Genomic DNA, 14,146 nt, shown 5'->3' with positions numbered 1-14,146 from the left:
GCACTGGATAGAGCGGCATGGAGAGCTGCATCAAACCAGTCATCGGACTGAAGGCAACAACAACAACAACAAGAACAAGTAGTAACAATATTTCATCTCAAAAACTTTTCTATATTGTGTCGCATACTAATAAGTTTATTTCACGATGTAGGCCTATGTGGGGCACCGCCAGACTCCTGGTGGTATTCAGCTGCTATTGACTCTTGCCTTGTTACTATGTACCAAACGTCCGATACTAACTGTGATACACGCGGTACAAAAGTCTTACAAGGCCTTTGGCGCCCTTGTCAGATTGGCTTACGAAACGGTGTCTTGTATCGCCTGGGTTTTCAACCGGCACTGCGTATACTGAAAAACATACGAGCTTACCGAATAGTGGACAAGGTTTGTGACTGGATTAAGAGTTACAAGCAGATACAACTCATCACGTCGCTCATAACGTAACATGATCAACATGTAAAGGCAATTTCGGGTGCACCCCAAAGCAATGATACGGGGCAGCTACTATTCACAATACATATAAATGGTCTAGAGGAGAACGCCGGAGGTCCCATGAAACTGTTCCCAGAGTATGCAGTTGTCAATAAGAACGTTCCAACGCCATAATGTTGCAGTGACACGCATGAAGAACTGGGGAGGATCGATGACTGGTGTGTGTGTGTGTGTGTGTGTGTGTGTGTGTGTGTGTGTGTGTGTGTGTGTGTGTGTGTGTGTGTGTGTGTGAGGGGGGGGGGGGACTGACAGTTAATCCTGAACGTAAATAAATATAACATATTGCTCATAAATAGGTGAAAAGAACCATTACTGTATGATTACGCTACTGGCTGTGTCATTGGAAACAGAACAACCACCCATAAGACTAATTTTAAGGAAAGCTCATTCTACACAGAGATTCACTGGAAGAATCTAACGGAAAGGTAAATCATTCACGAAAGAAGTTGCTTCCGAAACACTTGTTCTACCCGTTCTTGAAGACTGCCCATTAGTCTGGGGCCCTTACCAGGTAGGATTAGTAGAAGAGATAGAGGAGATCCAACGACTAGCGAGAAGTTCGTGACAAGATCGGTAAGAAAGCGTGAGAGCGTTACGGATATGTTCAACAAATACGAGTACAATGACAGACGCTGCAAGAGAGGCGTTGTGTATCACAGAGAAATTAACTGATGCAACCCTGAGAGTGTATGTTCCGAGAAGAGTCAGACAACATGCTTGTTCACACATACGTCTTGCGAAGAACTGACTAGATAATCAAGAGAAATAAAGAGTTCGTACGGAGGTTCATCGACAGTCTTCCTTCACACATATTGTTTGCGAATGGAACAGAGATGAGGAAGGGGATCAGAAGTTTTCCCCGCCATACACCGTAAGACGGCTTGCAGTGTATAGATGTAGATGTAGGGGAAGATCAGTGCTTTCGAAGTGCCTCACTAGACTGATATACCAGAAATGACATCTTGCAAATGTTGCTACGACGTATACAGATGGCAGTAATGAAACAGAAGCAAGACAGTTTGGTTTCTTCCAGGGGAAAGGACATGTGGCAACAGTGAGCCAGAAAAATACACCGACGAGGCGACATCAATTTATCGGAACATTGCACAACAATGCTGAAAGTAGATGCTTACGACAATGTTAAAGGCAGGAGTTATCATATGAAAGCGATTTGCAAAATGGTGCAGTTCCTCAACCATCTAACGAATAATAAATAACTTCGAAACATAAATTAAAAACACTTTCTCTTGAGATCGAACTTGTCGGTTAATTAAAAATCTGTCTGCTTCAATGGTGTTATAAACTTGGATACTAAGTCACTTGGATGGACGTGGAGACCGGAATTAGACGTATCTTGCTAGAAAGAAGATATCGCTTTCCTCCTGATGCGATTTACCGTAACGACACAACATCTGAATCAGGATGAGTAAGCGCGAATTTTAATCTGTCTCCTTCAAAGTGTGAGTACATGACGAGTAGGCAGAACTGCCATGTAGATCTGATCGTCTCGAGCTGGGTGGAATAAGGTAAAGTAGATTTCTTTATCATTCCGCTTCTCTGTGCCAAACTAAGTGCCTATCGTCCGTCAAAATGTTACAAAGATTATATTACCTAAAAATTAATGACACATGGTCTTATCATATTAAAATTTGTGTATTATATTGCTTCGTATCAAGTTCGTGGTTGACTACTACTTACAGCTGGAAGAAACAAGAGGCAGGATAGTACTTTATTTCTCCTCAGAGAGGACCAGTAAATGGATAATGCACAAGGCAGTCCAGCAGTAAGCATTCCGAGCAGTATCAGGTTCGGAGTTACTTAGAATGTGTCCTGAGGAGAGTGCTAAACGACAGTACGTCAAGTCCTCACTAACGTAAGAGGTAGTGTTTCTACCCAGAGTGTTTGCTGTTGATAACATCAGTAACATCACACTCGTCGTTCTAGCCGTGAAACGCTTATGAACAAACGTTTCAATTAATGGCTGGTAGTCGCTCAGACTACTACAGGCACATAAATACAGTAACTCCCGTAAAGGACATCAGAAGCTTGCGTTGTCTGACGAACCTCGAACTTATTTAGTTGCAATAACGACGACGTGAGCTGGAAGCAGTGTTTTTGCTTCGATTTGAAGCATGAAACCACGCAAATAGCAGCTATTTCATCGTTTGTGAAGTTTTGAATCTCAAAGCAGTAACATTCCTTCAAACCCCTGGGGCTAAAGTTTAACACGAAACCGCCCGAAAACGTCATGATCTAGAACCGCTTTTCTCAATCTTTTTCTTTGTTGTACACCAAAGGACGTTCCAAAATTTCGCGACGCCCCTAGGTGTGATTTCTTTTCCTAGACGCAAAAAAGCGCACACATAAAGCACATACAATACTTTTTTCCTTGTTCTGCGTATAATCACGCACAATGATGGGCGATTTCTTGCAAATTGCCCTACTCGACTTAACGATACTTTCTTATGTTCTAGATGGTTCATCCGCAGAATATTAGGAGACATTAAAAAACTGAGCCCTTAATAATCCATTTTGGGCCGCATGTCGCATCTGAAAATAATAATACAGTCTACACTTTTTAAGTTTAGGAAGCACTGTTACTTCAGCGAAGTAAATATTAAAACGGTGGCTCCACTGAAAAATCAGGAAAATCTGACTAAATGACTGCTTACTAAAATTAAAGCGAAAGTAAGTAAACCTTTGTCCTGGTAGCGTTTTTCATATGTTACACGCACATATGCGTCATTGTCAGGTTCAGATGTTACACGAATTTTGAACTTTTAGCACATATGCCTCTTTGTCAGCGAAGAAAGGAGGACCATCATTTGATCAAGATACGGCGCCTCAAAGAAAACACTATAAAAGATGTTCGTGTAATATGTGACACATAGTTAACTAAATAGGCACTGAAATACAGTACACTAATCGAGAGCAAACAAACCACGCATAATTGTGCAATGTTCTGTTCCTCGGTGGATTGACACTATTTTATCCCTTATGAGGAACCTGGTGTGTACGCTGATCACCGTTCATCACTAGACAACCTTACTTCCACCGTCATACGACTTCCATCATCCGCAGAGGGTTCATTCGTGGTGGATCACTGGGTCACAGTGAGTCTCTTCAGCTATCTATAAGTTAAGTATCATATATTTACAAAGACCAGCAAAACAACACTTGCTTCCTCTACATTTGAGGGCAGAGAAGAGACTTTAGCATGACCTGGTTTCGCTTCCGTGGTGAGTACGTCAACTGGATAGCACAAAGGACTTTTAGCGTGTCTGAACGTACGACACGGTTGCATCTCATCTGCCCTACATACCCTAAGATCGCAACTAACTTTGCATCGCTGTTATTCTGTTGGTAGGCAGATGTTCTAAATCATTCTCGGAATATAGCTAGTCCTACATAGTTGTGCTACAATTAAAACTCGCATAGAGTTCTTCCTGTAATCTGACAAATCTCACTTGCGGGGAAGTCTGAAACAGTGTCTAGTACAACTTTGGTCACTGACAGGAATTTGATTCGCAGTACTGAACAATTAAGTCTGGTTTTCCTCGAATCTCAAATAGACTGGTTATTGTTTACCATGTAGGGGGGGGTGAGCTACGGTTAGTATGCTGGTAGATTTGAGGCGGACAACATGTTGGACAATATAATTATGGTACTAATAGAAACTGGCGACTAATGTCCAGTGGGAAACTACAAGCTGAGCAGGGAGGGTATTAGTCGAGCCTGTCTGCAGTCTATCTGTACATATACATGCACCCTCAAGGCTTAGCAAGAGCGAAGTCAAGTGTAATCCGTACCAATATCGACGGCCTTCTTTCCCGTGGTTTGCAATTCGCTGTTGGTACCTTTTCCAGTCACGAAGGGCTGCGCGAGAAATCTATGGGTCTACTTCTGCAGCCTGTTGAATAAGCTCATAGCCAGATGGTTTTACCTGAGCAGTAATTACGATCCATATATTTACTTCTTTTTTTATTTAAATTCGTACGAGAACAATACAATGGACGTTCCCCAAAATATGGTTCAACAGTAGTAACAGTTTTCCCACGAATGAAGCTCAATAAAAAGATATGTGTGGACTACTGGAAAAATGCACTGACACAAAAAACTGAAGCAAGGGGAAAGTACTCAACTCCCCTACTCTGGTTCGTTCCGAGTCGGAGCATTTCCAAACAAATATTAACTCCACTGACGAACAATCTCAATTCTCTACACAATTTAGCAACATTGCAGCCTGCGATACGGTAGTTCTGTTCCAAACTGACCACTGCGATGGTATTTTCGGTTTCACTAGGGATCTTCAAAGCACTTGCGAAGCACCCTGTACAATCCTACGTGCGCTATCTCTGTCGTGCATCTTCAGGCGCCAGTCTGAAGCTGCTGCAACGCTGGGGAGAGAGGCGTCGGATTTTGCAAGACAAGCAACGGACAAGTTCTCGTCGTCAATTCTTGCCGAATTACCATGGGGTGGTGAACGGCTTTACATACGCCACACGTTCCTGGGCAATATAAAATTCCACAGGTTGCTGAAAGAAATTACCGAGCAACCAACATTATAACATTTAACTTACGTTACACTGCAGATTTTTGAATCTTGGAAATTCAGTGTTGCTATGCATCCTTCAAACGATGCAACGGCTTCAAGATAGAAGAAACACTGAAAAGTGAATGAACTACAACAATCTACCGCAGCCAATGATCAGTTTATAGACGCCAATGATCAGTTTAATCACTGTTTTCCATTCTACGGAGGGACTTTTACCAGCTAAAGTGAAATGGTGCCAACAATTAGATCAAAGTTGCACAGACGCTGTGTGATGCCAATCGGTAAGTCCTACACTTGCGATTTCCATCTTTTTGGGAAGAACATCTGATTGGAAAGAGATTTTTCAACGATGAGGACGTCACATACTACTTGTCGAATGGGTCCATGACAACGGGACGGATTTCCATCATCGATGTTTTGGAAGACTGGTTGAATGTTCCGACCATTGTTGCAAGAGATTGTGTAACTCGTTTTTGAACTCTCCTCGTACATTCCAACCACATACATGTATGTATGTATGTAAACTTGATTTATATAACATATAACAAAAGTCTTCAGACCCATCATGCCACGTCTACGCAAAACATTAATCATTATTGCTTGGACAATGACGTCATTGATTTCGACATAACAAACAAATTACGCACACGCGTCTGTCGATATGGCTCACTGCACTGACATATTCCCATTTCCTGCATCCTACCATGTTCGAGCTACATTTTCGGTGAACCAGTACAGATAACGGGAGAGGTACCTACAGTAAATACATTTCAGACTTTTATCATTCTGTATGAGAGGGCCTGCAGATAAGAATACGTTTATCCAGCGGTAACATTTAAGATTTGTTTTTACATCACAAAAAGCAAAGACTTCGGTAACACTCTGTGTGCTGTTCTTCCCAAGGCATTATCAAGAAGAACTCAGTACAGAATTATTCTATCAACGTGAAACGTCTCTTTGAAGTTACAAGAGCTGATAAATTCGGGACAACGTCAAATTCTAAATTAAAGATGAAGCGTGCAATTACGATTAGATTAAAAAATTCTGACTAACCACCACTGTTGAAATATGGGGAGCAAACTTTACTTACTAGACGACTGCATAAATGAGAACTTTTGCTGAAGTGGACGCTCCACGCTGAAATACTGAATACAAAATGCAACATAACACAAAAGAGTTAATGTTGACAGAAACGCCAGTTTAAACTCAACTACACAATTCAGCATCATCAAAGTTTTCAGAAACAGGCACTTAGAACACAATGTGTCCAACAAAGCGCGAATTCTGTTTACAACGTTACTGCATTAACTTCCGCTCCCCAATAGGCTTCTTGGCGCCATTACATTGATTGAATTACTCTGTACTACTGGAAACTAACAGGCCTATAGGGAGAAACTATGACAATAAAACTGATGCAGGAAACGTAAGTATGGTAGGTGGAAGTGTCACACAAGGCACTGTACCAACATTAATGGAGTTGGCTACATAAATGCTCTTTAATCCCTGACAATCATCAAGTAAAAAAAACTAAACGTCTTTGGGTAAATACAGCACTGTGCGCAAGATACTTTCATGATTCCAAAATGGAAGTTACAGGGACAACACACACGCGACGCTCTCATAAATAACAAATCAAATATATACGTCATAAATAACAAATCAAATATATACGTGTTTGATTGACATAGCAGGAATTAATCTCATGCAGAACTACAACCCATGCGACGTCTTTCTCTCGTACGAAGAAAACCGGTAGGGTGTAGACACGGCAAATCTGTTGGTTTTATCACGATCGGAAACACCATTACTGCGAGTGCATCGAGAACAGGCCACAATGCCGTTATCGTCCTACGGTTTCATTACTGAGATAGCTAGAGAATGTTAAGCCGTCCTGATATTGTAGCTTCTGTCGCCCATTTTGGTACCTCATGCCCTGGCCATCAAATTCACTGTCGCCCATTTTGGTACCTCATGCCCTGGCCATCAAATTCAAACAGCGAACGAGAGGGGAGGAACACCAACGTATTATGTAGAAATGTTACAATTTTAAACACGTCTGACAGCAGTCGACCGGTTGCATAAGTGTAATGTAACACCCTTAAACTTAATCAACGGATTGGATGTATACTTTATGTATACAAAAGATGTATAAATAAATGTCTCTTCAAACAGGAAACAGGTTGATCATAGTATCTTTGCGAAATGAAATTAAATGAAACATTAACATTAGTTTTTGCTCTACGAAGGTACATTACAAATACCAGACCGTCAGACTGTTTTGAAATCATTTTATACCTGTATTAGAAATTATTGGATAAGAACATGCGGAAGACTACAGTTAAAGTTTCTGGCTTTCATAATGCTTCAGTAGCAATCAACTAAAATAAAGCATGCGCTATCACAGAAAAATTATCTCGGAGACAAAGCTTAAGCAACAGGCAGGAATACTGATCGAAATAGGTTGCGCGAAAAGCTACTGATAAAATTCTGATACCAAATGTGAACTAATCTAATTTTAATACCTGTTTTAAGTTTACTCTTTCTTCGGCGTGACATGTTTGGAACTTATTGAGTCACATTTAGATAGAAATGTTCACATATTTTGGGCAGTTCTCTTCGGTACCTACGTAGTCTTATTTCCCAACGGTTTGCAATAACACGGCGGTTCAGTTACTGGTTCCTGGTTCTGTTTGTGTGTGTTTTAGAGAGAGGAGGTTTTTGTACCATGTCACACGAAACACCAGAAATTCTCTATCCTGTTTAGAATTTGCCTAAATTGGTCGCAGATGAACTCACAAAACGGCCACAAAAAATAAATATATGAATTTGGAAAATGATAAAATTCTAAGAGCAATATCATCCAAGCAGATACAGTGATTAAAAAACTTTCGTAACCGGCATACATGTTGTGAAATATAATAATAACAGTTACTAGCTGTATGGAGTTATTCCACTTTCAACATCAGCCAATACATTTTAAAGTACATACGTCTCACAGACTGGTTAAACTATATGCGTTCTCCTGCCCGTTCAAAGGAAAATTGCTGGTATAAATGGGAAGTGTACACGGGGGAGGCAATAATACCCATGTCCGCTTTTCTTTGTTGTGCTGTAACTTCTGATTCCTGTAGGATACATCTCAACACTTTAACAATAGGTACAACAAAACGGAGATTCTCAAATGTTGGTAAAACGCGTAATCCGCAACTGCAAGGATGGGTAAAGTGAATTTCGAATCTATAACTTCGTTTCTCCAGTAATTTTTTCATCAATCGACCATCATTAATTTTAAATCGTTGTATCCAAAGATCTTGGGCTAGATTCTGGTCGGTGTTCGCATTTATATGTTGCTAATCACTTCTTTCACCTCTGGCAACTGATTAACTTCTCATGGTCGGAGTTCACAGTCACGTAGAATTTTTTAAAAGGGAATCATATTTGCCACTGACTGTACAAATTATTTATTTCACTATCGCAAATCCGGTCTTTGACATGTGCTGAAGCAAAATCTTTCGCAACACCATTCGAAAATGTCCCAAAGGCTGAAATTCCAATAGTGAAATAAATAATTTCTACAGTCAACGGCGAATACAATGATGTCCTAAAAAATAATAAAAACTCTGGCAATGTTTGTTAATGTGAAATATACACCACGGATCGACGTTCATGATAAACTGTTGGTTCATCTATAATATAAATGGCTAGGTAAGACGGTTCAAAAGTCGGACGAAAAAGACGTTATGCCTGTGAACAATGTCTGTGGCGTTCAAACTAATCTTGGGGATAATGACAGCTTTACCTGTTTACCTTATCATATATTAGGAACGTAATAAGTGTAATGTCCTTTTAGTTGCGTAATCGAGTAACGTAACTGGACTCTATATAATCCACAATAATGTGTTCCTTTCGATATTCCACTATCGAAAGACCTCGTTGAGTTGAAGAGTCGAGCTACATGTTGTTTTTACCAAGCGACAGAAACTTACATCCTTCTTCTGCTCAAAGGTATTGAAAATTTGAAATAGGTTCTATCCTAGTGTGTCCATTCGTCCTGTTTTCCCGGAACTATCTTATTTTTTTCCAAAATGCCCCGTTGTGCCATAAGTATTTATTTCGGGACGTTCAAATATTCCGTTTTTTTGTGTATTCGCTTGGCTAAAAAGACTTTTACGCTAGGAAGCGCCACTTGCGCAACTTACACTACAACTTTTGTTGCTCTGTTCGTAGTGTCGATTCATGTTAACTTATACTTTCGATTGGTTTAGATAGCAAGAATTTCCGTTCCGTTGTGGTAAGCAATATGAAGACGTTGTAGTTGATACAGGACAATTTTAATTCTACGCAATGACAATTTCATCATGACAAAACGAAAGTGTAATTTTGACAGCAATATACAAAGTGAGTATCCTTTTTATCATTAGCAGTGGAGAAACGCAGAATATACGTGTGTTTTCCTTAATAAACTCTCTGTGGTCAATGAAAGACGCAGAATAAATGCTGAAACAGCGAATGCCTTGCTCATTGTCACAACACACTTTAATTGGGTATCATGTGCTCATTTTTATGCCAAAATGTCAAAAGGAGACGCACTTCTTCATAAAATACACAAAAGTGAAAAGTATAATGACAGTGCGGGAGAATAATTGTAAAAAGACGTTTCGGATCACCTGAGTGCATGATGAAAAAGAAATTTATGTCCATTAAATTTTGTCAGCACAGCTTGTGACCCATTTTCTCCCGTAATTTGACAGTTTTTTTTCTAAACTTTTTAAAAATGTCCTGTTTTTTAATAAAAATGAAATGGACACCCTACCTTACTCAAAGACTGCGCAACGGAAATTATTGTGAAACAGTTCTGAAGATGGAAGTTCTCAAGCGTTATAGACGTATCCACGAATAAGGAAAAAATAGCAGGTGGTACGGAAGCGGCGTGAATGAGTGGTACTCACAAATCCGTATCCTCTGCTCTTGCCCGTCTGGCGGTCGGTGATGACGACGGCTTCCTCTATGTCCCCGTAGACGGCGAAGTGCTCCCGCAGCGATTTGTCGGTGGTGTGGTAGGGCAGGCCACCCACGAACAGCTTGGTCCACGTGGTGTCCTTCTGCTGCACGCCTGCGGCCGCAGCGGCCGCCGCCGCCGCCCCCAGGCCCGCCAGCCCGTCCGCCGCCGTCGCAGCGCCGCCCCCGAGGACGGCCTCCGCGCCCGCGGGCATCAGCATTGCGACCTCAATTGTGGCTGCCGGTCTCGAACCCGAGTGCCGCCGAATAAACGCCGGGCGGTGCGCCCCTGTTCACGCTCGCGCTGCTTCGGTCGGGCCGCCGACACTGGCGACTCAGCCTCAGCTGCGTTTCTCTCTCTTTCCGCCGCCTCCCTCTATGGCAGCTCACCCTACCACCTTCCCTCCAACGGCGAGGGGGGCGCGCAGCACGGCAGATGGTTGCGCGTTTGATAGCTCACCGCCGGCCGAAGGCTGGGATCATGTTACAACAAAGGAGTCGTCTAAAGTCGCCCTCCGGCTATCGCTAGCTCGTTGTTGGAGTCGGCGTCGTTGCCTGCTCTAGGGCGGAAGGCTGCTTACTACTGCGCTGAACTAGTACGTTGTAACAGTCGAATGTATACAAAATTGCGAAGCTCTAGAATGGGTGATCTAACGTTCTCCTGCGTATATTGCTCCTGGCGGCGATGGTGGCCGATGCTGCAACTTCGCTGCTGCTATGTCCCCTCCTCATGCGTACTCGCCGTTTCGCGATGCGGCGACGCAGCTGCAGCGGCGACAGGTTGTTCGGCGGCGGTGTCGGTGGTGGGAACACTGCCGTGCCAGTAGAGGTCTCCCCCGCTGTCCCAGTCACCGGAAGACACGTGGTCGCAGTCGACGAAGTGGTGGGGCACCGTCTAGGCCGTCCGTCTTTTTTGTTGCGCCGACAGCGGCGAGCGCGCCCGAGAGGTAACTGGGCGGCAGCGTACTGACAGACTATACTGCCGGGCCGCTAGGCGAGCACTAAGTTAGAATCCCCGGAGACCTGAGCCAGCTCGTGCGCGCGCGCTGCCGTCTGGCCCCGTGCACAGCTCCGCCTTCTATATTTAGTGCGTCCCTTTCCCCTCCCTGTGCTCCCACCTCTCGTGTCAGCGGCGGCTGCAACTTGCTCACTTCGCAGCTGTTCGAAATTTAAAATCCGACCGGTTCAAAGCGAGAAAAAGACGCGGTGACGGGAAACGCTCGCGAAGAAACGGAAGAGGGGGGGGAGAAAGCGGTGGGCCACCTCTGGAGCGCCGCGGAAGCGTAAATAAGTGCGTCAGGGCCGGCGCTAATGAGCGCGCTCGCGCTCTACGGCTATATCGCTGCGGCGCGCGTCAGAGAACTTGAGCGAGAGACAGAGATAGTCCCTCTCGCGGCCGCGCCGGTAGACTGACTGGGCGCTCGGCGCAGGGAGTAGAGGCGCACGGCGGCCGGTGTGACGCACAATGTGATTGGCGGCGGGGGGCAGCGCGCCACAATAACGCGCTCCCCCCGGCTTCGCGCTGCACTGCTCAGACACATGGCCCGCAGGGCTACCAACGGATGAACGGTCTTGCCGCAGAGGCTCCTGCTCCGTACTGCGAGACGCTCTCCGTATTATCTCTCCTTATTAAGTAGACTGTTGGCTTGAATATAAGGTAGGGGCCCAAACTTTCGTCAACTTATGTCAGGGTCTGTATAAGTTCAACAAGGTTAAGGCTACAAATTGTCATATATTTTCCTGAATTTATCTTCGTCTACAGGCAAGCTACAACTGAATCGTTATTAACATTGAATGCCTATATTTCATATAAGCAATAACACTCCGGAAACGGAAATGCAAAAATAATGTTCTTAATATCGTCCCCCATTAAAATACTCAAAATCACAACAGATGGAAACCCAGTTCTAAACAAAGAAGGGAAGCAGAAATGTGGAAGGAGTATATAGAGGGTCTATACAAGGGCGAAGTACTTGAGGACAATATTATGGAAAAGGAACAGGATGTAGATGAAGATGAAATGGGAGATAGATACTGCGTGCAGAGTTTGACAGAGCACTGAAAGACCTGAGTCGAATCAAGGCCCCGGGAGTAGACAACATTCCATTAGAACTACTGACATCCTTGGCAGAGCCAGTTCTGACAAAACTCTACCATGTGATGAGCAAGATGTATGAAACAGGCGAAATACCCCCAAACTTCAAGAAGAATATAATAATTCCTATCCCAAAGAAAGCAGGTGTTGACAGATGTGAAAATTACCGAACTATCAGTTTAATAAGTCACAGCTGCAAAATACTAACTCGAATTATCTACAGGCGAATGGAAAAAGTGGTAGAATCCGACCTCAGGGGAGATCAGTTTGGATTCCGTAGAAATATTGGAACACGTGAGGCAATACTGACCTTACGACTTATCTTAGAAGAAAGATTAAGAAAAGGCAAACCTACGTTTCTAGCATTTGTAGACTTAGAGATAGCCTTCGACAATGTTGACTGGAATACACTCTTTCAAATTCTACAGGTGACAGGGATAAAACACAGGGAGCGAAAGGCTATTTACAATTTGTACAGAAACCATATGGCAGTTATAATAGTCGAGGGACATGTAATGGAAGCAGTGGTTGTGGAGGGGGTGAGACAGGGTTGTAGCCTCTCCCCGATGCTATTCAATCTGTATATTGAGTAAGCAGTAAAGGAAACAAAAGAAAAATTCGGAGTAGGTATTAAAATCCATGGAGAAGAAGTAAAAACTTTGAGGTTCGCCGATGACATTGTAATTCTGTCAGAGACAGCAAAGGACTTGGAAGAGCAGTTGAACGGAATGGACAGTGTCTTGGAAGGAGGACATAAGATGAACATCAACAAATTATTAAATTTATTAAAACGAGGATAATGGAATGTAGTCGAATTAAATTGGGTGATGCTGAGGGAATTAGATTAGGAAATGAGACACTTAAAGTAGTAAAGGAGTTTTGCTATTTGGGGAGGAAAATAACTGATGATGGTCGAAGTAGAGAGGGTATAAAACGTAGACTGGCAATGGCAAGGAAAGCGTTTCTGAAGTAGAGAAATTTGTTAACATCGAGTGTAGATTTAAGTGTCACGAATTCGTTTCTGAAAGTATTTGTATGGAGTGTATCCATGTAAGGAAGTTAAACATGGAAGATAAATAGTTTGGACAAGAAGAGAATAGAAGCTTTCAAAATGTGGTGCTACAGAAGAATGCTGAAGATTAGATGGACAGATCACATAACTAATGAGGAGGTATAGAATAGAATTGTTAGACAGTCTTCACTTGACACTATATAGATCGGTGTGACGCACACCAATTGCAGATTGCTGGTAAAGCTTACCAGTGGAAGAATGCCCCTATCGGAGCACAAAAAGTAAGTTTGTGATCTGTTTAAAAGACTATGACTGAACAGTGGGGTAACAATTGCTTCATTGTACTTTCATCAGCACCCTTCCTCAGCACCTTTAAAAATTTTCCCAAAATATTTTCGAGTGTGAACATATTCGAGCTTTTGTTAACGTGCGACTCATCTCAAACTCTCATAAGCTCCCCTAAATGTAACTCAATCACACCCACTAGTCCATCGCTGTAAGTCGCTCACACCAATCCACTTCCAGTTGCCCTTTCTCACTCACTCATTCAGCACAACACACTGACATTATTTCTCTGTGTCTCTTTACATGTCACCGTCTCCTGTGTCACAGCCACTGTTTCCTTCGTTTATCCTACTACTGCGGTATCCCATCACTGTGACTGCATCCCTCTTCCTTTCTTACTGCTCATATCTCATTCCTTCCTAACGCAGCAGTCTGTTACCCACTTCCACTTTCTTTTTCTCTTAATTCCTCCTCCCTCCCCCCCTCGTGGCACCATCTCCTTCACTCTTTTCCTAGTACTGTTCTGTTACTCTCAACTATGTTTTCCACTGCCACTGTGTCCTTCTCTTTCTCTCACACTGCATTGCCTCCTTCATTCTTTCTACTACTTAACCACTTTCTTCCAGTATTTACTACTTTTCCATCTCTTTTCCAGTGACACTTTCTTCTTCTCTCTCAGCATAAACAAGCGCGAAAATCTTCGCATGCC

The 14,146-nt window shown here is 42.9% G+C and overlaps 1 protein-coding gene across 1 annotated transcript in view; it reads right to left on the bottom strand.

The window, feature by feature from the left end:
* LOC126279923 (RNA-binding protein 24-B-like) overlaps positions 1 to 11,476 on the bottom strand; it is a 320,643-nt gene extending 309,167 nt beyond the window's left edge. The window contains exon 1 of the mRNA XM_049979717.1: positions 9,997 to 11,476. Coding sequence (XP_049835674.1) covers positions 9,997 to 10,266 — 270 coding nt within the window. The 5' untranslated portion in view covers positions 10,267 to 11,476. The remainder of the gene's footprint in view (positions 1 to 9,996) is intronic.
* Positions 11,477 to 14,146: the final 2,670 nt, after the last annotated feature.

This window comes from Schistocerca gregaria, chromosome 1, assembly GCF_023897955.1.
Source record: "Schistocerca gregaria isolate iqSchGreg1 chromosome 1, iqSchGreg1.2, whole genome shotgun sequence".
NCBI lineage: Eukaryota > Metazoa > Arthropoda > Insecta > Orthoptera > Acrididae > Schistocerca > Schistocerca gregaria.
The sequence above is the reverse complement of the archived record's forward strand: the minus strand, read 5'-3'. Positions and strand labels throughout refer to the sequence as shown.